Here is a 23096-nt window from a genome sequence, read left to right on the forward strand (position 1 = left end):
CTTAATGTAAGTTTTGGTATTTTTGTTACTTCAACCCAGGTTACTTTTGTCAAGTTTTTATATTGTAAACCTTCTAGTATCATATAAGTAATACCAACCTAAATATATTTAAAGTCAAGTTAGTACTGACAACATATTAATTATAGTGTTAATATAGGATAGTAGCGAGGATCGAACCAGGGACTTCGTGTTGTGATGCCAAGCGCCACTGCGCCACGTGGCCGGTCATAAGGCCGGTCATAAGACCGGTCATAACCGGTCATAAAAACAAAACACATAACTACAATAAAACAAAACTCGACAAAACACTAATTTAGCTAATAAACTTATTAACTTTAAATTGTAGAAAGTTAAATTTTAATGACATGACATAAAGTTTTAAGGAGAATTACCTCTTATTTAAGATACCATTGATTTACTTATATTAGTTGTTGTGTTTTACAGAGAGTTATTAAAATGCATAAATTCTTTGTTAAATTCCTGTGCTTTGTGTTTTTGTTCCCACAAGTTCAAAACACCAGAAAAGTTGTTTTAACTTGTGGGAATAATGACAACACATTAGGAAGAGGGAAAAGAGGAAATTCCGGAAAGAGAGGACCGATTGGACCTCCCGGAATCAACGGCGTTTCCGGTGTTCTTGGTGGTGATGGTGTTCCAGGTGCTCCCGGTGATCCAGGTGCTGATGGTGCTCCCGGTGGTGATGGTGTTCCAGGTGCTCCCGGTGATCCAGGTGCTGATGGTGTTCCAGGTGCTAATGGAGTTCCAGGTGATAATGGTGTTCCAGGTGATAATGGTGTTCCAGGTGCTCCCGGTGATAAAGGTCTTGATGGTGCTCCCGGTGTTGATGGTGCTTCCGGTGCTGATGGTGTTCCAGGTGATAACGGTGCTCCCGGTGCTGATGGTGCTTCAGGTGCTAATGGTGTTCCCGGTGCTGATGGTGCTCCCGGTGCTGATGGTGTACCAGGTGCTGATGGTGCTCCCGGTGCTGATGGTGCTCCAGGAATCTGTGATGACCGCCAGGAATTGCTTCTTAAACTGGAAAAGAAAATCTCTGGGCTTGAATCTCAGCTAAGGGGTATGAAATAATTTAAGTAAATATAAACAGAGTTTATTGCAACAAACTGGCAATATTCGAATAGCTAGGATTAATTTTACTCGGATTTAAATTCTAATAAACTGTATTAATATAATTTATAGCTGTGCAACTTCCACATTGTAAGAGTATAACCATAAACAATGTTACTGCTATTTTAGGAATGTCACCGTCGGAATGTAAAGGTTTTACCAACAATGCAGAAAGCGGTGTATACAACGTTATTATAAACCAAAAAATAACTCCAGTTTATTGTGATCAAACCACAGGCGATAATGGATGGACAGTAAATATTATTAACTTTTATAATTAGTATTGTCAATTAGTTTTTTACCATTGACAAAGTTTTTTTTTTGTATATATCTTTATCCTCGATGTGAGAAGGCCGAATGCCTGACCTAAATATAAAGTAACATCAGTTACTTTGACCCAGTCTCAAGTTGTCTTTGGCAGTTTGGGATATTATAGATCATAATTGCCCGATAACTAAGCTGCTGATTAAGTGCTGGTTCAGCAGGAGTTCATACCGTTTATATGCCGGTTCGCAAATTAATAAACATTTTGATTTCAAGGTCATTCAAAGGCGTTTCGATGGGTCTCAAGAATTTTACTTGAATTGGGATAACTACGTGAATGGTTTTGGAAACATATCGGGCGAATATTGGCTTGGTAAGTCCTTGAAATCTAATTCTTTATCTTAATTATTTATGTTAAAGTTGTCTGTTGCATATAATACATCAAGACATTTATATACAGGTTTAAATAACCTTTACCAGTTGACAAAATCACGAAATTTTGAATTACGAGTTGATTTAAACTCCTGGAATGACGAAAAAATCTTTGCAAGATACAGGTAAAACCATCAGTTAAATATTAAAGTTTTATTTTGTCAAAAAACTTTTATATTTTAGCAATTTTAAAGTTGGAAATCCTGAAAGTTTCTATCGATTGACCGTGGAAGGATATAGCGGTACTGCAGGTTTGTAAAATTTAATTACGTTACCTTTGATTTGTTCTATTTAATATTTTATACAAAAAAAAAAGAATTAATAAATAAAGTTTTTTAAAACAAAGGACCTTTACTCTGGTACTTTGTTATAATTCTACGCTTAACAAAACAACCTTAACTTTTATTATTGTAATATTGTTCGATAACATGTCTTTATTTTAATTGTTGTAATATTTTTTTGTATATATTTTTATCCTCAATGTGGAAAGGTCGAATGCTCGACCTAAACATAAAGTAACAACAGTTATCCCAACCCAGTCTCGAGTTGCCTTTGACAGTTTGAGATACTATAGATTATATTTGCCCGATATTTAAGCTGCTAATTAGATGCTGGCTCAGCAAGAGTTTATACCGTTAATAGCGCCTTGCTTAAGTGCGCTACAACATGATTTCATTGGGGATCAAACTTAGGACCTTATGTGGTGTAGAAAGTGTTCGGACCACTACACCACACTGCCGGTATAGTTGCAACTCGAAACTAATATTTGCCCGCGAAAATTTCTCTCTTTATCACATACAACAGTTTTATTTATAAAACAACACTATTCGTTCTTAAGCGCGGCGTTTAAGGATAGCTCACACAAGTATTAACAACACACCCTTACCCCATAAAAATACAAAAATACGATAGTGTGGTCAACCGGTCAAAGCGTCGGACCACGAGCCGAAAGGTTTTGGGTTCAAGCCGCACCTATGCCACACTATTCGCTCTTGAGCGCGGCGTTTACAAATAGCTTAAACACACCAAAAGGTTTCGGGTTCAAGCCGCACCAATGTCACATTATTCGTTCTTAAGCGCGGCGTTTACAAATAGCTTAAACAAACCAAAAGGTTTCGGGTTCAAGCCGCACCAATGCCACATTATTCGTTCTTAAGCGCGGCGTTTACAAATAGCTTAACTACACCAAAAGGTTTCTGGTTCAAGCCGCACCAATGTCACACTATTTGTTCTTAAGCGCGGCTTTTACAAATAGCTTAAATACACCAAAAGGTTTCGGGTTCAAGCCGCACCAATGCCACACTATTCGTTCTTAAGCGCGGCGTTTACAGATAGATTAAACACGATAAAAATAATAAAACAACTTATTCTCTTAAGAAATATGGAAAAAAAATATCACACGATTTAAAATAGATATAATTAATAAAAGCAGAAGTACAAAGCTACAGAGCCATACTGTTAACATTAATCAGTGTACCTAAGATAAAATTAAAACCTGGTTTTGTTTAAAAAAGTTAACACAACGTATTTAGGATTGACGATTTTGAATATCATGTAACTATTCATGGTCACAATACCCATACACTTTTAATAATGACGTCACAATATATTGTATAAAACTATAATCTAATTTGAGTAAATAATTAATAAAAAATTTTACCGTTATGACATAAAAAATCAAATTAATTAAAAAAAAACAAAAATTTTAATTAAAACTTAATCCATTTTATGTTCATTTTTAAAAAATAAAATATTAATAACGAATATAAAAATATTTTTTTTTACGTCAAATTCTTATAAAAGTTGTTTAGTTTAAAACTTTTTATATTTTAGTGAATTATTTAACTTTTATATTTATGCAGGAGATTCGATGAGTGTTCATAATGGGATGTCGTTTTCAACATTTGATCAAGATCATGATAGGGCGAGTTATAACTGCGCTAACAACGATCATGGTGCTTGGTGGTATAAAAATTGTGCTGACTCAAACTTAAACGGAGAATATCTTGTTGGGGGAGTTGAAAGTTATCGTGGCATATATTGGGGGCGTTGGAAAAATAATTTGTATTCGTTTAAAAAAGCTAAAATGATGATTAGACCGTTGTAAAATATTCGTTAATTAATAATTAAAAACGATTTTTTGTAAAATATTCGTTAATTAATAATTAAAAACGATTTTTTGTAAAATATTTGTTAATTAATAATTAAAATTGATTTTTGGTAAAACATTCGTTAATTAATAATTAAAAACTATTTTTGGTAAAACATTCGTTAATTAATAATTAAAAACGATTTTTTGTAAAACATTCGTTAATTAATAATTTAAATCGATTTTTTGGAAAATATTCGTTAATTAATAATTAGAAACGATTTTTTGAAAAATATTCGTTAATTAATAATTAAAAACTATTTTTTGTAAAATATTTGTTAATTAATAATTATAAACGATTTTTCGTAAAATATCACATATCAAACGTCAATCAAATTTGTTTACATTTATTGTTAATTTAAATGTGATTATAATGTGTAAATAGTTGTGCTAATTACTATTTTAACATTGCTTTACCATTAAAATAATTCTGTAAATAATCTGTGTTTATATAAAAAAAAAAAAAGTTTAAATATGACGTCACAATGCCAGGTTATTATGTAACAAGGTTTAGTTTGTTTAGCCACAACTTAAACACATCCTATAAAGTGCTTTAAAAAAGGTTATTAAATGAAAAGACGTTTTTATCATCACTAAATCGTAACCAAAATTACACGTTTGACAACCGACTTCTTCGCTTAAAAGAGTTAGATATAACCAAGCAGAGACAACTTAACAAGCTGGTGAACGATTCAACTTTCTTTTAAAGGCAATGACATGGGACGAACTTTAATAACGCAACATTGTATTAACACTAGTGACCCTCCTTTCAACAAATCAATATCCTAAACCAGAGGTCGGCAACGTTTTTCGCAATGCGGACTGATTTAAAACCGGAATCTTTTGACCAGCTTTTAAAAAAACAATTTTTTTGCATTTTCGGGTGAAAGAAATCAATTAATTTAGCTAATAATGATGTTTCAAGAGACGCAAATAAGTTTAAAGCAATTAATTTCTTCATCAAATCGATAATAAACATTTTTAAATGTTTCTACGACAAAATAAGCTTACAAATCAAAAATGACGTTTCTGTTTTTAAGCATTAAACCTCAAAAAAATACGGCCCGGTAACGTACTGCTCATGGACCGGCACCGGGCCGGTGGTTGCCGACCACTGTCCTAGACGAATGGAGAAATATTATCAACAAACGACAAATAAACTTAGCATGTGGGCCCCCTTTTTACCTAACCTTTATATAAATATAAGCACATATTAGGAATAAACCAGATGTAATTGCAATACAAATGATATACCAATGTGCTACTAGTTATTCAAGTTTAACCAAAATTAAATTCAAAAAAACACAAATTTTTAGCTATACAAATCGTGTTAAAAGTGTTATTTAAATCTTACCACAGTGAAACGATATACATACCTATATATTAACTATAACTTGATATTATCACTTAATCATTTTATTAAGAGAATATTTGTTCAATTAACCAGCGTTATTATATTATTGCAGAAAAATGTAATTTACATGAAGTATTAATATTTGTGTAACTAATTAAAACACAAGCATATAGCACTTTAAATCAGCTGATATATATGGACACAGTGAAAAATTAATGAATTTGGAATTTTAAAATTGCGTTTTTACACTTCACAAAAAATCAATTATAATTACAACTATGGTACAGTAAAAAATGTTACCAGTTTTGATTAAAATCTCACAAAATACCTAATATATTTTGCAAATAAAATCCACCAAATTTTGGAAAGTAATTAAAATATAATTTCAGTACAATCTTTAAATGGATTAAACATAAACCTGTAAAATTAGCTTATAAACATTAAAACTAAAGTAAGAAAATTATATTTTGACACCCAAAACAAAGAGTAATTTTCGCTACCTAAAAGCCTTGTAATATGTTTGTTATTTTTCAATATTACTGTTCAGTATAAAAAATGTAATGTTAGTTTTTTATGTGTAATTTAAAAACCTAATTGAAAAGCAAAATTTAAACTGTAACACTAGTGTACGTAAAACTGTAGCGATCAGTAAAATTCTATGCTTCCTTAATTACTCTGATATGGTTGACTGTGTTGTTAAAATGGGTTTCTACGATGTCATAATCCTTTCTCTCCTTGATATTAGGAAAATATCTTCTTTTGCAGATCAGTTGATTAAGTAAATCAACTGTTACCCTAATCATAAAAGTAAAAAATTAAAAAATTGTTTGACAAAAGTTAGAACGAAATATTTAACTATTTTTGGCTATAACATTTTTTTGTTATTACTGAATTTATATTTTTATAAAATGTTAATTACCTACCTATAATGTTGTGTAATTTTTAGCTAACTGCCTAAAATGTAGAAAACAACTTACTACATACAGTATATCATTTTTTTCCAACATCGATCGCACCGTGGTATAGTGGTCAGAACACTCTTCTACCATACACAAGGTCCTAGGTTCAATCCCCAGTGATCTCATGCTGTTGCGCCCTTGAGTAAGGTGCTATAAACGGTATGAACTCCTGCTGAGCCAGCACTTAATCAGCAGCATAATTACCTGGCAATTATAGTCTCTATACTATCCCAAACTCCAACAGGCAACTCGAGCCCAGGTCGGAGTAACTTATGTTACTCTATGTTTAGGTCGCGCATTCGACTTTCCCACATCGAGGATAAAGATATATACAAAAAATAAAAATATATATTTATTTATAAATATGTCCATTTTATAGGCCTACAGTATAAACAAAAGTAAATTTTGTAATCTATATATTTAGAAGTTTGGTGGATGATATGTCCATTTTATCGACCTACATTGAAAAATACAAATATCAACGATGTCTAACTTTGATAAAATGACGATCTTGCAATAAAATAGAATATCATCTAAGCTAATCTTTTTACAGCTTTCTGTTGTAAGGTCATCTCGTGTTAAGTGTTCTTTGACTAAATGTAAAATGCCTTGATTATTATATTTTACTCAAAGCATTAGTAACTGGTAGTAAGTGGGTTAAAAAATAAGAATGGAGTAGTGGTAATAAAAAGTGTATAAAAATAAACGTCCAATAATCCACTCAAAAAGTTGGTCTACTGATAAAGCACAAAATATTATTAAAAAAAGGATAATAATAACAGATCTAGTTACCTTAGAAGTAAAATTTTGCAAAAACATTATTTTCAAAAAGGTTTTCAAATTTAATTGATCACCCTTACTTTGATTTATTACCGTGTCTTGGTAATTCCATCTTTAAATTTCAACAAACATTGATCATGAAATTGTCGAAAAGCAGCAACCACGGTTCCCTCTTTCTGATTGGTTTAATTTTGTTTAAAATTGTTTTGAAGTAAACCCATTGAACCTTGGCAAATTGGGGGGTTCAAATCAAAGTTTAAAATATTGATATAATTCAGGTTTTGTTTTAGATTATTTCTAAACAAACTAATGATAGTTTAAAGGCCTCGTTTACATGAAACCTATAGCAGAAATCTAAAACAATGAAAAAAGTGTTGTTTAACAAGTAAGAGGGTTAATTAAACTAAAAACTTCAAGAAAATAAATAAAATTGTTAGTTAGTGTTATCTTGTGCTCTTGATCATTTATTATTATGGATAAATTTATTAAACTTAAAAATTATTTTATGTTAAACTTATTTCATTATTAAAAATAAAAACATAATCTGATCTTGTTTCCATGTCAATATAATATCTTAGTTCAAATAAAATAAAAAATTGCTGACATATTCGTAAAAAAACCTATTCATTCTGCATTTATATCAATTTTATTATTTTTTAAACACTAAAACCAACTGTCAGACTGTCAGACTGTCAGGCTGTCTATAATTAAAATGCAACTTAATTAAAAATTCGTTTTACAGTTACAGTATAAGTTAGTTATTGTTGCAATAGTCTAATAGTTTAGTTTAAAAATTGTCCAAAATTGGATTACATTTTACTTAAAATATTTTTCAATATTATTTTTAAGATGACGTATTAAAAGTTAATTTATTCGGGAATTAAATGTTTTCTTTTCGCCTTATAAGAACAAATTTCCCCTCTTTTGAAATTCATGAGGATAAATATTCTTAAAGAGGATAAATATTCAAAAATTGGCTTATTATTAATGATAGTTTGTTAAATGCAATTATTTTAGCTTTTACTTGAATTCGCAATGCTGGCAAAATTTTTGCAAATTTTTTCTTCACGTGTTGAATTTATTTTTAAACAATGACATCATAAAGAAATACTGACTTCATGATATTTAGCACTTGTCAACTATTACATCATGTTTAAATAAAGAGTTATCTTGAGACCCATTGTTAAACAAAACACGTCAAAGTACAAAAGGCAAAGCACTTTAAACACACAACTTAACCCATGCAGAACCGGTAATAAGATTACTTGCTTTAACACAAGACCTTCGTGCAACGGGGTTTTGACAAAGTTCAATAAATATTTCTATTTTAAGCGTTACTTAAAACCACATCCATTATTTGCTAGCTTAAATACAAGGAACGACAAAAACTTGGTTTTTGGCTGACTGCATAAAAAACATTACCTCATTTTTAGCTGAACTGACAACAATAGTTCTTTTAGTTACCTAGAACAATATCACCTTATTTTAGAATGATGCAATACTTCCTAAATAATCTTCTTCAAAAGCTTTTTCTTTCTGTGTATATATACAGGTGTCCTTGCATCTTTAACGACGAAGTACAAGAGAAGAGTGTACAACGAACAATACGATATAGAATAGGGGAGTGCCCCCTTAAAAAGGGTGTGTTGTTTGTTACTGGGTAAAACTTATAAAAACAAAGTTATACTAAAGTAAAAATACGATTTCAAATAATGTAAAAAAATTGTTAAAATATCGTTTTGTTCATATGGCAAAGCAATCGCAATACAGATAGTTTAAATAAGCACTGTGTGGTTTATTTTTTAAACAGCGGGGGTCAGAGTCATGCAATTTGGTTTTATATTAATGTATTTGTTGTTTATAGCTGAATTTTATTAATTTTGGTGGTGTAGTTAATCTAAAACCTTCATTAAATTATTTAATTCTGAATTAAAGATGAGTTCTTTTGTCCCCCTTAGACTATGACATCACTACTAAACTACTCTGCGTTTCAAAATATTTTTAAAAGCGTGATAAAACTGTTGAGGTTTACAACTTGTTGTGTGTTTTACTTTAGTGGTCAAAGTTTGTTATTAATAGACCAACTAGCATAAGGTTTTTGACTCTATGAATATATTAGACTAAAATTTAGCGATTTTTTGGTGAATTTTATTTTTTAGGCAGCCAAGCGACTAGCATTCAAACAGTTTATTTTTTCATAATTATTTATCCTCGATGTGGAAAGGCCGACTTTAAAACCTTAACATAGAGTAACATTTGTTACCCCAACTCAGTTTTGGGTTGACATTTGCAGTTATGAATATTATAGATTATAACTGCCCGATAATAAAGCTGCTGATGAAGTGTTGGCTCAGCAGAAGTTTATACCATTTATAGCTTCTTAATTTAGGGGCACTAGAGCCTAAGAGCAGTGGCGATCGAAGCCAGAATCCAATGTAGTGGAGCTAAGTGTTTTAACCATTACCACTTTGCTGATTTTTACTGCTGTCAATTTCGTACCGTTTACGAATTATTGAACTGGTAAATATACCTACGTATAAAAACTGTTTTGTTGTTACAATTAACGTTTATTCAACGTATAAGCCTGGTCAAACGTATACGTCTAGTTATTTCATAAATCTGATTGTTTTACGTTAAGGATAGGTTTGCTTTAGCAAGTTACTAACATAAACTGTTATTAACAGACAATTAGTTAGTCATTAATCGCTTCGGAGTGGGTTGGAAGATGTGCTTCGTCTGCTGGGATATTGTTATTAACATCTAAGCGAATAATTAAAACATAAATAAGGAATAATTAAATTTTAAATATTTTAAAATACTACCTCAATTCCAAATGTTAACAAATTTAAGCAATAAAACTTTTTCAACAAACCGAACTAGTTTTATTGAGGTATAAAAAAGTCAGTACTTTAACCGCTTAAACATCACCTAAAAGACCTGAAGGCGACTAATAAAATTTAAGGTTGCTTCATCAATCGCTTAAAGCGTTAAAATACCCCAGCAGACGGAGCGCATATTTCAACCCGCTTCGAAGCGGTAATGGCTAACTAATCGAGTGCTATTAAAATTAAAATATTTAAGTATAACAAAATTTTAAAGCGCAAAAGAAAACATTGACAAAACGTGTTTTAAAACGCATTTCCAATCATTTTTACGTCATTATTTACTAGAGTGACATCACTTTGCGTTTAAAAAAGCTTTAAAAGTGTTTTCAAACCTGAGTTATAGACGAGATGTAAAAAATTAAGATATAAAATCAAGTGTTTTTTTAGCATATAATTCTGCCTGATTTAATATAAAACTGGCAAAAAGCTGAGCCAACATTTTGTCTTAAAATCCGAATAAATAACTTTAAAGCGAATTATTTTTTGTCAGCATAAATTGATCGTTAATTAAATTTAAGTTATTTCAGAGTCTGTTACTCTGTGTTATATAGTTTGGTTATTTACGTTTATGGTTATTGGTTGTTGAGTTTACATTTTTATTGACTACATTTGCTTTTTTTAGGCTGTGTCATTTTAAAATGTTAACTACAGTTGTTTATTGTTTATAACTTTATCTTATAGATATTGCTTAAACAAAAAACATGTTTTGTGTTAAGTTATTAGTGTTAGTGTTTTTGTTTGTACGCGGACAAAACGTCAGACAAGTTGTTTTAACTTGTGGCAACGATGACGACACAATGGAACGCGGAGAACCTGGATCTCCCGGAAAGATGGGACCGATCGGACCTCCCGGATTCAACGGAACTTCCGGATTTCCCGGTGTTGATGGTGTCAGGGGTCTTCCCGGAGCGAAGGGGGAGCCGGGTAACTGTGATGAATGTCAGAGTTTGCTGCTTGAGTTAAAAAATAAACTCACTGAGCTCGAAAATCGATTTAATGAAACCCAAACAGTAAAAAGTAAGTTAACACAAGTAACCCTTTATTAGTTTGCATATTTACCCAAGTTTTTGGTTTTTAGTAATGCCTACCATGGACTGTAATGGTTTAAAGGACAATGCAGAAAGCGGGGTATACTACATAATCATGAACAATAAAATAACACCAGTTTATTGTGATCAAACCACAGACGATGAATTTTGGATGGTAAATATTACTTAATTTTTATAATAAATATTTCTAATTTATTAGAAATATTTAAATTAAATTAACATTTTTGATTTCAAGGTCATTCAAAGGCGTTTCGATGGGTCTCAAGAATTTTACTTGGATTGGGATAACTACGTGAATGGTTTTGGAAACATATCAGGCGAATATTGGCTCGGTAGGTCCTTGAAATCTAATTCTTTATCTTAATTATTTATGTTAAAGTTGTCTGTTGCATATAATATATCAAGACATTTATATACAGGTTTAAATAACCTTTACCAGTTGACAAAATCACGAAATTTTGAATTACGAGTTGATTTAAACTCCTGGAATGACAAAAAAATCTTTGCAAGATACAGGTAAAACCATCAGTTAAATATTAAAGTTTTATTTTGTCAAAAAACTTTTATATTTTAGCAACTTTAAAGTTGGAAATCCTGAAAGTTTCTATCGATTGACTGTGGAAGGATATAGCGGTACTGCAGGTTTGTAAAATATAATTACGTTACCTTTGATTTGTTCTATTTAATATTTTATACAAAAAAAGAATTAATAAATAAAGTTTTTTAAAACAAAGGACCTTTACTCTGGTACTTTGCTATAATTCTACGCTTCACAAAACAAACCTAACTTTTAATATTGTAATATTGTTCGATAACATGTCTTTATCTTAATTGTTGTAATATTTTTTTGTATATATTTTTATCCTCAATGTGGAAAGGTCGAATGCGCGACCTAAACATAGAGTAACAACAGTTATCCTGTCCCAGTCTCGAGTTGCCTTTGACAGTTTGAGATACTATAGATTATATTTGCCCGATATTTAAGCTGCTAATTAGATGCTGGCTCAGCAGGAGTTTATACCGTTAATAGCGCCTTGCTTAAGTGCGCTACAGCATAATTTCGTTGGGGATCAAACTTAGGACCTTGTGTGGTGTAGAAAATGTTCGGACCACTACACCACACTGCCGATGTAGTTGCAACCCGAAAACAATATTTACCCGCGAAAATTTATCTTTTTATCACATACAGCAGTTTTATTTATAATACAACACTATTCGTTCTTAAGCGCGGCGTTTACGGATAGCTCACACAAGTCATACCAACACACCCTTACCCCATAAAAATATAAAATACGATAGTGTGGTCAAATATTCTCTTAAAAAGATATGGAAAAAAGTATCACACGATTTAAAATGGATATAATTAATAAAAGCAGAAGTACAAAGCTACAGAGCCATACTGTTAACATTAATCAGTGTACCTAAGATAAATTAAAACCGGGTTTTGTTTAAAAAAGTTAACACAACGTATTTAGGATTGACGATTTTGAATATCATGTAACTATTCATGGTCACAATACCCATCCACTTTTATTAATGACGTCACAATGTGTTGTACAAAACTATAATCTAATTTGGGTAAATAATTAATAAAAATTTTACCGTTATGACATAAAAAACAAATTAATTAAAACTAAAAATTTTTATTAAAACTTAACCCCTTTTATGTCCTTTTTTTAAAATAAAATATTAATAACGAATATAAAAATATTTTTTTTTCACCCCAAATTCTTATAAAAGTTTTTTAGTTTAAAACTTTTTATATTTTAGTAAATTATTTAACTTTTATATTTATGCAGGAGATTCGATGAGTGTTCATAATGGGATGTCGTTTTCAACATTTGATCAAGATCATGATAGGTGGAGTGGTCGTAACTGCGCTAACTACCGTCATGGTGCTTGGTGGTATAACCATTGTGCTAACTCAAACTTAAACGGAGAATATCTTGTTGGGGGGGTTCAAAGTCATCGTGGCATATATTGGTATTATTGGAAAAATAATTATTATTCGTTTAAAAAAGCTAAAATGATGATTAGGCCGTTGTAAAATATTCGTTAATTAATAATTAAAAACGATTTTTTGTAAAATAATTGTTAATTAATAATTAGAAACGATTTTTTGTAAAATATTCGTTAATTAATAATTAAAAACGATTTTTTGTAAAATATACGTTAATTAATAATTAAAAACGATTTTTTGTAAAATAATTATAAATTAATAATTAAAAACGATTTTTTGTAAAATATTCGTTAATTAATAATTAAAAACGATTTTTTGTAAAATAATTATAAATTAATAATTAAAAACGATTTTTTGTAAAATATTCGTTAATTAATAATTAAAATCGATTTTTTGTAAAATAATTGTTAATTAATAATTAAAAACGATTTTTGTAAATTATTTGTTAATTAATATTTAAAATCGATTTTTTGTAAAATATTTGTTAATTAATAATTAATAGTAATAATTAAAAAAGCATAAAATTGTAAAATTAATTAAAAACATAAAGTTTTTTAATTAAATTAATTAATTACGGTAAAAAATTGTAAAGCGCCTTTTCATAGGTTTTTAGTAAAAACTAATCATTATTAACATATTTGTAAATAAAGGGCATTAATTAAAATAAAAACCTTATTGTAAAATATTTGTTAAAAAGGTGTGTTTATAATTAAAAATTAATATTAATTAGTAAAATAAAGTTAAGTGAAATATTTTTAATTTTAAACAATTATTTTATCATTGAGTAATTATTTTAACTTTTTTTTATTAAAATTTGTTAATTAAAATATGTTAATAGAATTCTGATCACATATCAAACGTCAATCAAATTTGTTTACATTTATTGTTAATTTAAATGTGATTATAATGTGTAAATAGTTGTGCTAATTATTATTTTAACATTGCTTTACCATTAAAATAATTCTGTAAATAATCTGTGTTTATATATAAAAAAAGGAATCAGAAAGTTTAAATATGACGTCACAATGCTATTATGTAACAAAGATTATTTTTAATGGAAACAATAGAATTTAAATAAATTAAAATGTTTAAGTAAATTTGTAAAATTTGTTTAAAAAAATAAAATATTAAAATATTTAAATGTTTTAAACTTTATATCTGATTTATATTGAGTCATTTAAATTAAAATACTTGAACAAAAATTGCAACATTTGCAAATATTAAATTAATTTTTTATTAGTTTAAAATATTTAATTGGCAAATTAATAAAATAGTCACAATTATTAATCTAATATATTTGCGTTTTAATATTACGCGCATTTATTAAACCTTATTGCAAACTTATGACGTCATATAATAGAAATTAAATGCCCCAAGCTAAACAAAATTAGGCGTCAAAATTTAAGCGAATTTTGCAAATTATAAATATTGTTTAAAATGTTATTTAGGCATATTTACATATTCGCAGAATGGTTTTATAAAAGCAATTTTATTTTAAGTTTCGAAAAATTTAGACAATTACTTTAAAAATGTCTAATATGCTAACTTTGGTCTATATATAACTTTACTCTTTAGTTAAAATTATAAATATAGAAACGATATTATATATTAAGTAGGTAAAATAGTTAATTAAGTACAGTTATAATACTAACAAGCATAACTACGATCGCCCATAACGACTGCACTGCCAAATTAAATTACTTGTGTAAACTAGCAAGATTATAATTTGCAAAAAAAATCAAAATTTTGTTTACGTTTTGTTAGAACTAAGAGTTACTTAAAACATTAAACTAACAATAACCATTCTTATAGCCCTTATGACGTCATAATGTTGTTTACTTTTAATATTGGTCTTAACGTTGCGCTAAATTGAAAATATTTTTAATAATTTTAATTAACAATACTTTAATAATTGGAATTTTAAGGTAATTTGTATTTTATATTCTTATATTATTATTGTAAACAAATCTTTATGTTTAGGTTTAATTGTATGTTAAACATACAAGTTAAGTGGCGCATTTTATTCAAATACCATTTTTAAGACGCAATAAAATGTTAGAAATATAACAGCAAGATATTTCGTTATTTTTAAAACAATTTATTCTTTGTTATTTTACAGACCAATTTAATAACGTAACCTTAATGTAACTTTTGTTATTTTATAATGATTTATTATCGATGTTACACGGCCAATTTAAAAACGTTATCTTGATGCAGACCATTAATTAGCCATTAATCGCTTCGAAGCGAGTTGGAAGATGCTCTCCGTCTGCTGGGGTATTTTTTTAACACTTAAGCGATTAATTTTTTATATAAATTTATCCTCGATGCGGGAAAGTCGACTACATGACCTTGAGAAACACCCTTTACTACGCCCGCTTTCTTCGCAGTTTGGGTTATTTTTAAATATATTTGTCCGATAATTTAGCTGCTAATTTAGTGCTGGCTAAGCAGCAGTTTACGAAATCAAACTTAAGACTGTGTTTTGACCACTACACCACGCTACCTGTTTAAAAGTAATCGCTTAAACATCACCTAAAAGACCTAAAGGGGACTTATAAAATTTAAGGTTTTTTTAATAATCGCTTGAAGCGTTAAAATACCCCAGCAGACAGAGCGCGTCTTCCATCCCGCTTCGAATGGGTTAATGGCTAACTAATTGGGTGCTTAATGTAAGTTTTGTTATTTTTGTTACTTCAACCCAGGTTACTTTTGTCACCTTTATATATTGTTCCTCTTAATATCATATGTTAATATAGGAAAGTGGCGAGGATCGAAACAAGGACTTCGTGTTGTGGTGCCAAGTGCCACTGCGCCACGTGGCCGGTCATAAGTTTGTTAATTAAAAACAAAACACATAACTACAATAAAACAAAACTCAACCAAACACTAAAAATTTCATTTAATAAACTTATTAACTTTAAATTGTAGAAAGTTAAATTTTAATGACATGACATAAAGTTTTAAGGAGAATTAACTCTAGTTTAAGATACCATTGATTTACTTATATTAGTTGTTGTGTTTTACAGAGAGTTATTAAAATGCATAAATTCTTTGTTAAATTCCTGTGCTTTGTGTTTTTGTTCGCACAAGTTCAAAACACAAGAAAGGTTGTTTTAACTTGTGGAAATAATGACGTTACAATAGCGAGGGGACCGATTGGACCCCCCGGTACTAATGGTGTTCCCGGTGCAGATGGTGTTCCAGGTGCCCCCGGTGATCCAGGTGCTGATGGTGTTTCAGGTGATAATGGTGTTCCAGGTGATAACGGTGCTCCAGGTGCAGATGGTGTTCCAGGTGCTAATGGTGCTCCGGGCGCTATGGGAGCTCCGGGTTCTTCCGGAGCGAAAGGGGAACCGGGAAGCTGTGATAAATGTCAGGAATTGCTTCTTAAACTGGAAAAGAAAATCTCTGGGCTTGAATCTAAGCAAAGGGGTATGAAATAATTTAAGTAAATATAAACAGAGATTATTGCAACAAACTGGCAATATTCGAATAGCTAGGATTAATATAACTCGGATTTAAATCCTAATAAACTGTATTAATATAATTTATAGCTGTGCAACTCCCACATTGTAAGAGTATAACCATAAACACTGTTAATGCTATTTTAGGAATGTCACCGTCGGATTGTAAAGGTTTTACCAACAATGCAGAAAGCGGTGTATACAACGTTATTATAAACCAAAAAATAACTCCAGTTTATTGTGATCAAACCACAGGCGATAATGGATGGACAGTAAATATTATTAACTTTTATAATTAGTATTGTCATTTAGTTTTTTACCATTGACAAAGTTTTTTTTTGTATATATCTTTATTCTCGATGTGAGAAGGCCGAATTCCCGACCTAAAATTAAAGTAACATCAGTTACTTTGACCCAGTCTCAAGTTGTCTTTGGCAGTTTGGAATTTTATAGATCATAATTGCCCGATAACTAAGCTGCTGATTAAATGCTGGTTCAGCAGGAGTTCATACCGTTTATATGCCGGTTCGCAAATTAATAAACATTTTGATTTCAAGGTCATTCAAAGGCGTTTCGATGGGTCTCAAGAATTTTACTTGGATTGGGATAACTACGTGAATGGTTTTGGAAACATATCGGGCGAATATTGGCTTGGTAAGTCCTTGGAATCTAATTCTTTAACTTTATTATTTGTGTTAAAGTTGTCTGTTGCATAAAATATATCAAGACATTTATATACAGGTTTAAATAACCTTTACCAGTTGACAAAATCACGAAATTTTGAATTACGAGTTGATTTAAACTCCTGGAATGACGAAAAAATCTTTGCAAGATACAGGTAAAACCATCAGTTAAATATTAAAGTTTTATTTTGTCAAAAAACTTTTATATTTTAGCAACTTTAAAGTTGGAAATCCTGAAAGTTTCTATCGATTGACCGTGGAAGGATATAGCGGTACTGCAGGTTTGTAAAATTTAATTACGTTACCTTTGATTTGTTCTATTTAATATTTTATACAAAAAAAAAAGAATTAATAAATAAAGTTTTTTAAAACAAAGGACCTTTACTCTGGTACTTTGCTATAATTCTACGCTTCACAAAACAAACTTAACTTTTAATATTGTAATATTGTTCGATAACATGTCTTTATCTTAATTGTTGTAATATTTTTTTGTATATATTTTTATCCTCGATGTGAGAAGGCCGAATGTCCGACCTAAATATAAAGTAACATCAGTTACTTTGACCCAGTCTCGAGTTGCCTTTGACAGTTCGGGATAGTATTGATTATATTTGCCCATTATTTAAGCTGCTGATTAGATGCTGGCTCAGCAGAGTTTATACCGTTAATAGCGCCTTGCTTAAGTGCGCTACAGCATGATTTCATTGGGGATCAAACTCAGGACCTTGTGTGGTGTAGAAAGTGTTTGGACCACTACACCACACTGCCGATATAGTTGCAACTCGAAACTAATATTTGCCCGCGAAAATTTATCTTTTAATCACATACAGCAGTTTTGGTTATAATACCACACTATTCGTTCTTAAGCGCGGCGTTTACGGATAGCTCACACAAGTCATAACAACACACCCTTACCCCATAAAAATATTAAATACGATAGTGTGGTAAACCGGTTAAAGCGTCGGACCACGAGCCGTTAGGTTTTGGGTTCAAGCCGCACCAATGCCACACTATTCGTTCTTAAGCGCGGCGTTTATAAATAGCTTAAACACACCAAAAGGTTTCGGGTTCAAGCCGCACCAATGCCACACTATTCGTTCTTAAGCGCGGCGTTTACAAATAGCTTAAACACACCAAAAGGTTTTGGGTTCAAGCCGCACCAATGCCACACTATTCGTTCTTAAGCGCGGCGTTTACAAATAGCTTAAACACACCAAAAGGTTTCGGGTTCAAGCCGCACCAATGCCACATTATTCGTTCTTAAGCGCGGCGTTTACAAATACCTTAAACACACCAAAAGGTTTTGGGTTCAAGCCGCACCAATGCCACACTATTCGTTCTTAAGCGCGGCGTTTACAAATAGCTTAAACACACCAAAAGGTTTCGGGTTCAAGCCGCACCAATGTCACACTATTCGTTCTTAAGCGCGGCGTTTACAAATAGCTTAAACACACCAAAAGGTTTCGGGTTCAAGCCGCACCAATGCCACATTATTCGTTCTTAAGCGCGGCGTTTACAATAACCTTAAACACACCAAAAGGTTTTGGGTTCAAGCCGCACCAATGCCACACTATTCGTTCTTAAGCGCGGCGTTTACAAATAGCTTAAACACACCAAAAGGTTTCGGGTTCAAGCCGCACCAATGCCACACTATTCGTTCTTAAGCGCGGCGTTTACAAATAGCTTAAACACACCAAAAGGTTTCGGGTTCAAGCCGCACCAATGTCACACTATTCGTTCTTGAGCGCGGCGTTTACAAATAGCTTAAACACACCAAAAGGTTTCGGGTTCAAGCCGCACCAATGTCACACTATTCGTTCTTAAGCGCGGCGTTTACAAATAGCTTAAACACACCAAAAGGTTTTGGGTTCAAGCCGCACCAATGCCACACTATTCGTTCTTAAGCGCGGCGTTTACAAATAGCTTAAACACACCAAAAGGTTTTGGGTTCAAGCCGCACCAATGTCACACTATTCGTTCTTAAGCGCGGCGTTTACAAATAGCTTAAACACACCAAAAGGTTTCGGGTTCAAGCCGCACCAATGCCACATTATTCGCTCTTGAGCGCGGCGTTTACAAATAGCTTAAACACACCAAAAGGTTTCGGGTTCAAGACGCACCAATGCCACATTATTCGTTCTTAAGCGCGGCGTTTACAAATAGCTTAAACACACCAAAAGGTTTCGGGTTCAAGCCGCACCAATGTCACACTATTCTTTCTTAAGCGCGGCGTTTACAAATACCTTAAACACACCAAAAGGTTTTGGGTTCAAGCCGCACCAATGTCACATTATTCGTTCTTAAGCGCGGCGTTTACAAATAGCTTAAACACACCAAAAGGTTTCGGGTTCAAGCCGCACCAATGTCACACTATTCGTTCTTAAGCGCGGCGTTTACAAATACCTTAAACACACCAAAAGGTTTCGGGTTCAAGCCGCACCAATGCCACACTATTCGCTCTTGAGCGGGGCGTTTACAAATAGCTTAAACACACCAAAAGGTTTCGGGTTCAAGACGCACCAATGCCACATTATTCGTTCTTAAGCGCGGCGTTTACAAATAGCTTAAACACACCAAAAGGTTTCGGGTTCAAGCCGCACCAATGTCACGCTATTCGTTCTTAAGCGCGGCGTTTACAAATAACTTGAACAAACCAAAAGGTTTCGGGTTCAAGCCGCACCAATGCCACACTATTCGTTCTTGAGCCCAGCGTCTACAGATAGATCAAACACGATAAAAATTTTTAAAAAACTTATTTTCTTAGAAATATGGAAAAAAGTATCACACGATTTAAAATGGATATAATTAATAAAAGCAGAAGTACAAAGTTACAGAGCCATACTGTTAACATTAATCAGTGTACCTAAGATAAAATTAAAACCTGGTTTTGTTTAAAAAAGTTAACACAACGTATTTAGGATTGACGATTTTGAATATCATGTAACTATTCATGGTCACAATCCCCATACACTTTTAATAATGACGTCACAATGTGTTGTACAAAACTATAATCCAATTTGGGTAAATAATTAATAAAAAATTTTACCGTTATAAAATAAAAAACCAATTAATTAAAAAAAAACAAAAATTTTGAATAAAACTTAATCCCTTTTATGTCTTTTTTTAAAAATAAATATTAATAACGCATAAAAATTTTTTTTCACCCTAAATTCTTATAAAAGTTTTTTAGTTTAAAACTTTTTATATTTTAGTGAATTGTTTAACTTTTATATTTATGCAGGAGATTCGATGAGAGTTCATAATGGGATGTCGTTTACAACATTTGATCAAGATCATGATACGTGGAATGGTGTTAACTGCGCTAACAACCGTCATGGTGCTTGGTGGTATAACTATTGTGGTCACTCAAACTTAAACGGAGAATATCTTGTTGGGGGAGTTCAAAGTCTTCGTGGCATAAGTTGGTATTGGTGGAAAATTAATCGGTATTCGTTTAAAAAAGCTAAAATGATGATTAGACCGTTGTAAAATATTCGTTAATTAATAATTAAAAAAGATTTTTTGTAAAATAATCGCTAATTAATAATTAAAAACGATTTTTTGTAAAATATTCGTTAATTAATAATTAAAAACGATTTTTTGTAAAATATTCGTTAATTAATAATTAAAAACGATTTTTTTGTAAAATATTCGTTAATTAATAATTAAAAACGATTTTTAGTAAAATATTCGGTAATTAATAATTAAAAACGATTTTTTGTAAAATATTCGAAAATAAATTAATTAAGAATATAAGGTTTTTTAATTAAATTAATTAATTACCGTAAAAAATTTTAAATTATTTTATCATTGAGTAATTATTTTAATTTTTTTTAATAAAATTTGTTTATTAAAATATGTTAATAGAATTCTGATCACATATCAAACGTCAATCAAATTTGTTTACATTTATTGTTAATTTAAATGTAATTATATTGTGTAAATAGTTGTGCTAATTATTATTTTAACATTGCTTTACCATTAAAATAATTCTGTAAATAATCTGTGTTTATATAAAAAAAAGAAAATCAGAAAGTTTAAATATGACGTCACAATAAATAAATCAACATAAAAAAAAATAAAATTTGTTTAATTTTTAAAAAGAATAAAAGTATTTAAAATTTAAATTTTTTATAATTTATTTTATTAAACACATTAAACTACTTTAAAGACCATGCGTAGAACATTAATAGTTTATAAATCTAATGATTTAAGTTCGAACCCCACTGATAGCATTTAAAAGAATCATGACAAAATTTAGGAAAATTGTTGAATAATTATTTTAGCAAAAACAACTAATCTAGTTAGATTAAAAAAGTTAATGTTTAGGTTTGCTGTCATAATATAAAATACAGATCATAATATAAAAACTACACCACCATGAGGTTGTGGGTTCAATCCCGACTGCTCTTAAACTGTAGTGCTTCGAAAATGCTCTTTCAATGATATAAACTCCTGCTGTGCCAGCACGTAATTAGCAGTTCAATTATTGGGAAAAAATAATCTATAATATCCAAACTCGAGACTGGGTCGGAGTAACTGTTGTTACTTTATGTTTAGATTACGCATTCGACCTTTCCACATCGAGGATAAAGATATATCCAAAAAAAAATTATTAAGTATTTTATTTACTTTCATTTATGCGCAAAAGAAACGTAACAAAAAAATAAAAAATAAATTTACTTAACTACTTTAGTTTGTAATTAATTTGTTAATTAGATAAACGCCAAACTAAAAAGGCCGGGTTCATAGTGCGGCTTAAAATTTAAAATTAAAAAATCAAATTCAGTATTTATATAAATATAAACATTATATAAAAAAACAACCTACTCAAATTTAAACTCACATTTCGTGCTAAAAACCTAAAAACTTGTTTAAGCTATCCGTAAACGCCAAACAAATGGATAATTAGTGTAGCATTAGTGCGATTCGAACCCGAAACCTTTCAACTTGTAACTATATAACTTAAGACTTGGTCGGGAGATTAAATGTTACTCTATGTTTAGGTCTTAAAGTTGGCCTTTACCAAAAATAAATACCAGAAATTGTTAGGTTTATTTATAACATAACAATAATTTTTTTCTCCAAATAAATGCCTAATATTTGGGTTTTTAAAAATAATAAAATATTAATAAAATTGACAATTTTTTAGACCACGTGGTAATCAAGCATGTCGTTAAACTCAAGTTCATTTAAGCGTGGCGTTGTAACTTATTCTATGTCGTCACAAATGTCATTGTAAGTGCATTGTTGCGTCACTTTTGCAAAGTTTTAAAAGGCAAAAATGAAAATAAAAAAATTTTAATTTAAAACAGTTTTTAAAATTATGTCTATGTTACCTTTTTTACCAACTTTAGCTATTTAAAGTAACAAAAGAATATTGTTTAATTATCGTGATTATAATATAATAATAACTTATTATTAGATATAAAATGGTTATAGAGTTAGGGAATACATATATTTTAGAAATATATGGAGTTAGCGTATATATTACATATCTAAAAACCTGTAAAGACATTTTACAAGAACTGTTTTAAAATAAGGACCGTAAACAAAAGGTAATTTAATTTTAATTATAATAAATTATTAAAAATATGAAAAAAAAATTAAGTTACCTAACTCTGAACATTCAAACCTGTGTTAAATAATAGTTTGTGACGTTACAATATACAGCCTGTGACGTCATAAGGAACAGATGTTACCTTAAAAAAGAGCGGGAAAAATATTTTTATTTTTAGGAAATTTATAAACGAAATAATTAAATTAAATTTCGTTGTTTTGTTACGCTTTTATTTCCTATCCATATAATTTCAACGATGCGCAATGAGGCAAATTAAAATGGGTTAGGTGCCGAAATACTTAATTATTTAATAATATTTTAAAATTCTTTTTCATTATCAATATTTAAATTAAGCAAAATCCAACTAAATGTCGTTATTTCAACAGTTTTTAATACATAACTATGACGTCACATTAATTGGCGTTTTTT

General features: G+C 30.4%; 3 protein-coding genes and 1 long non-coding RNA gene across 4 annotated transcripts; 3 read left to right on the forward strand and 1 right to left on the reverse strand.

Moving 5' to 3' along the window:
- The first annotated feature begins 1256 nt into the window (after positions 1 to 1256).
- LOC145744144 (angiopoietin-related protein 2-like) lies at positions 1257 to 3928 on the forward strand. Its single transcript, XM_082562258.1, has 5 exons — positions 1257 to 1379; positions 1666 to 1762; positions 1850 to 1946; positions 2005 to 2072; positions 3684 to 3928. The coding sequence occupies exons 1-5, from the start codon at positions 1257 to 1259 to the stop codon at positions 3926 to 3928; spliced, it is 630 nt and encodes a 209-aa protein (XP_082418384.1).
- Positions 3929 to 5340: 1412 nt separating this feature from the next.
- LOC145741427 (uncharacterized) lies at positions 5341 to 7413 on the reverse strand. Its single transcript, XR_014280934.1, has 3 exons — positions 7157 to 7413; positions 6777 to 6876; positions 5341 to 6119 (listed from the first exon to the last, which is right to left on the reverse strand). It is a non-coding gene; the product is annotated as an uncharacterized LOC145741427 (long non-coding RNA).
- A 3195-nt stretch (positions 7414 to 10608) lies between these two features.
- On the forward strand, positions 10609 to 13163 carry LOC145741425 (microfibril-associated glycoprotein 4-like). Its single transcript, XM_082559016.1, has 6 exons — positions 10609 to 10965; positions 11027 to 11151; positions 11233 to 11329; positions 11417 to 11513; positions 11572 to 11639; positions 12797 to 13163. The coding sequence occupies exons 1-6, from the start codon at positions 10650 to 10652 to the stop codon at positions 13042 to 13044; spliced, it is 951 nt and encodes a 316-aa protein (XP_082415142.1). The 5' UTR covers positions 10609 to 10649; the 3' UTR covers positions 13045 to 13163.
- A 2835-nt stretch (positions 13164 to 15998) lies between these two features.
- LOC145744150 (angiopoietin-related protein 2-like) lies at positions 15999 to 20596 on the forward strand. Its single transcript, XM_082562268.1, has 6 exons — positions 15999 to 16392; positions 16572 to 16696; positions 16982 to 17078; positions 17166 to 17262; positions 17321 to 17388; positions 20349 to 20596. Exons 1-6 carry the CDS (start codon positions 15999 to 16001, stop codon positions 20594 to 20596), a joined length of 1029 nt encoding a protein of 342 aa, XP_082418394.1.
- The last annotated feature ends 2500 nt before the right edge of the window (positions 20597 to 23096 follow it).

The sequence above is a fragment of the Corella eumyota genome, chromosome 2 (assembly GCF_963082875.1).
Source record: "Corella eumyota chromosome 2, kaCorEumy4.1, whole genome shotgun sequence".
NCBI lineage: Eukaryota > Metazoa > Chordata > Ascidiacea > Phlebobranchia > Corellidae > Corella > Corella eumyota.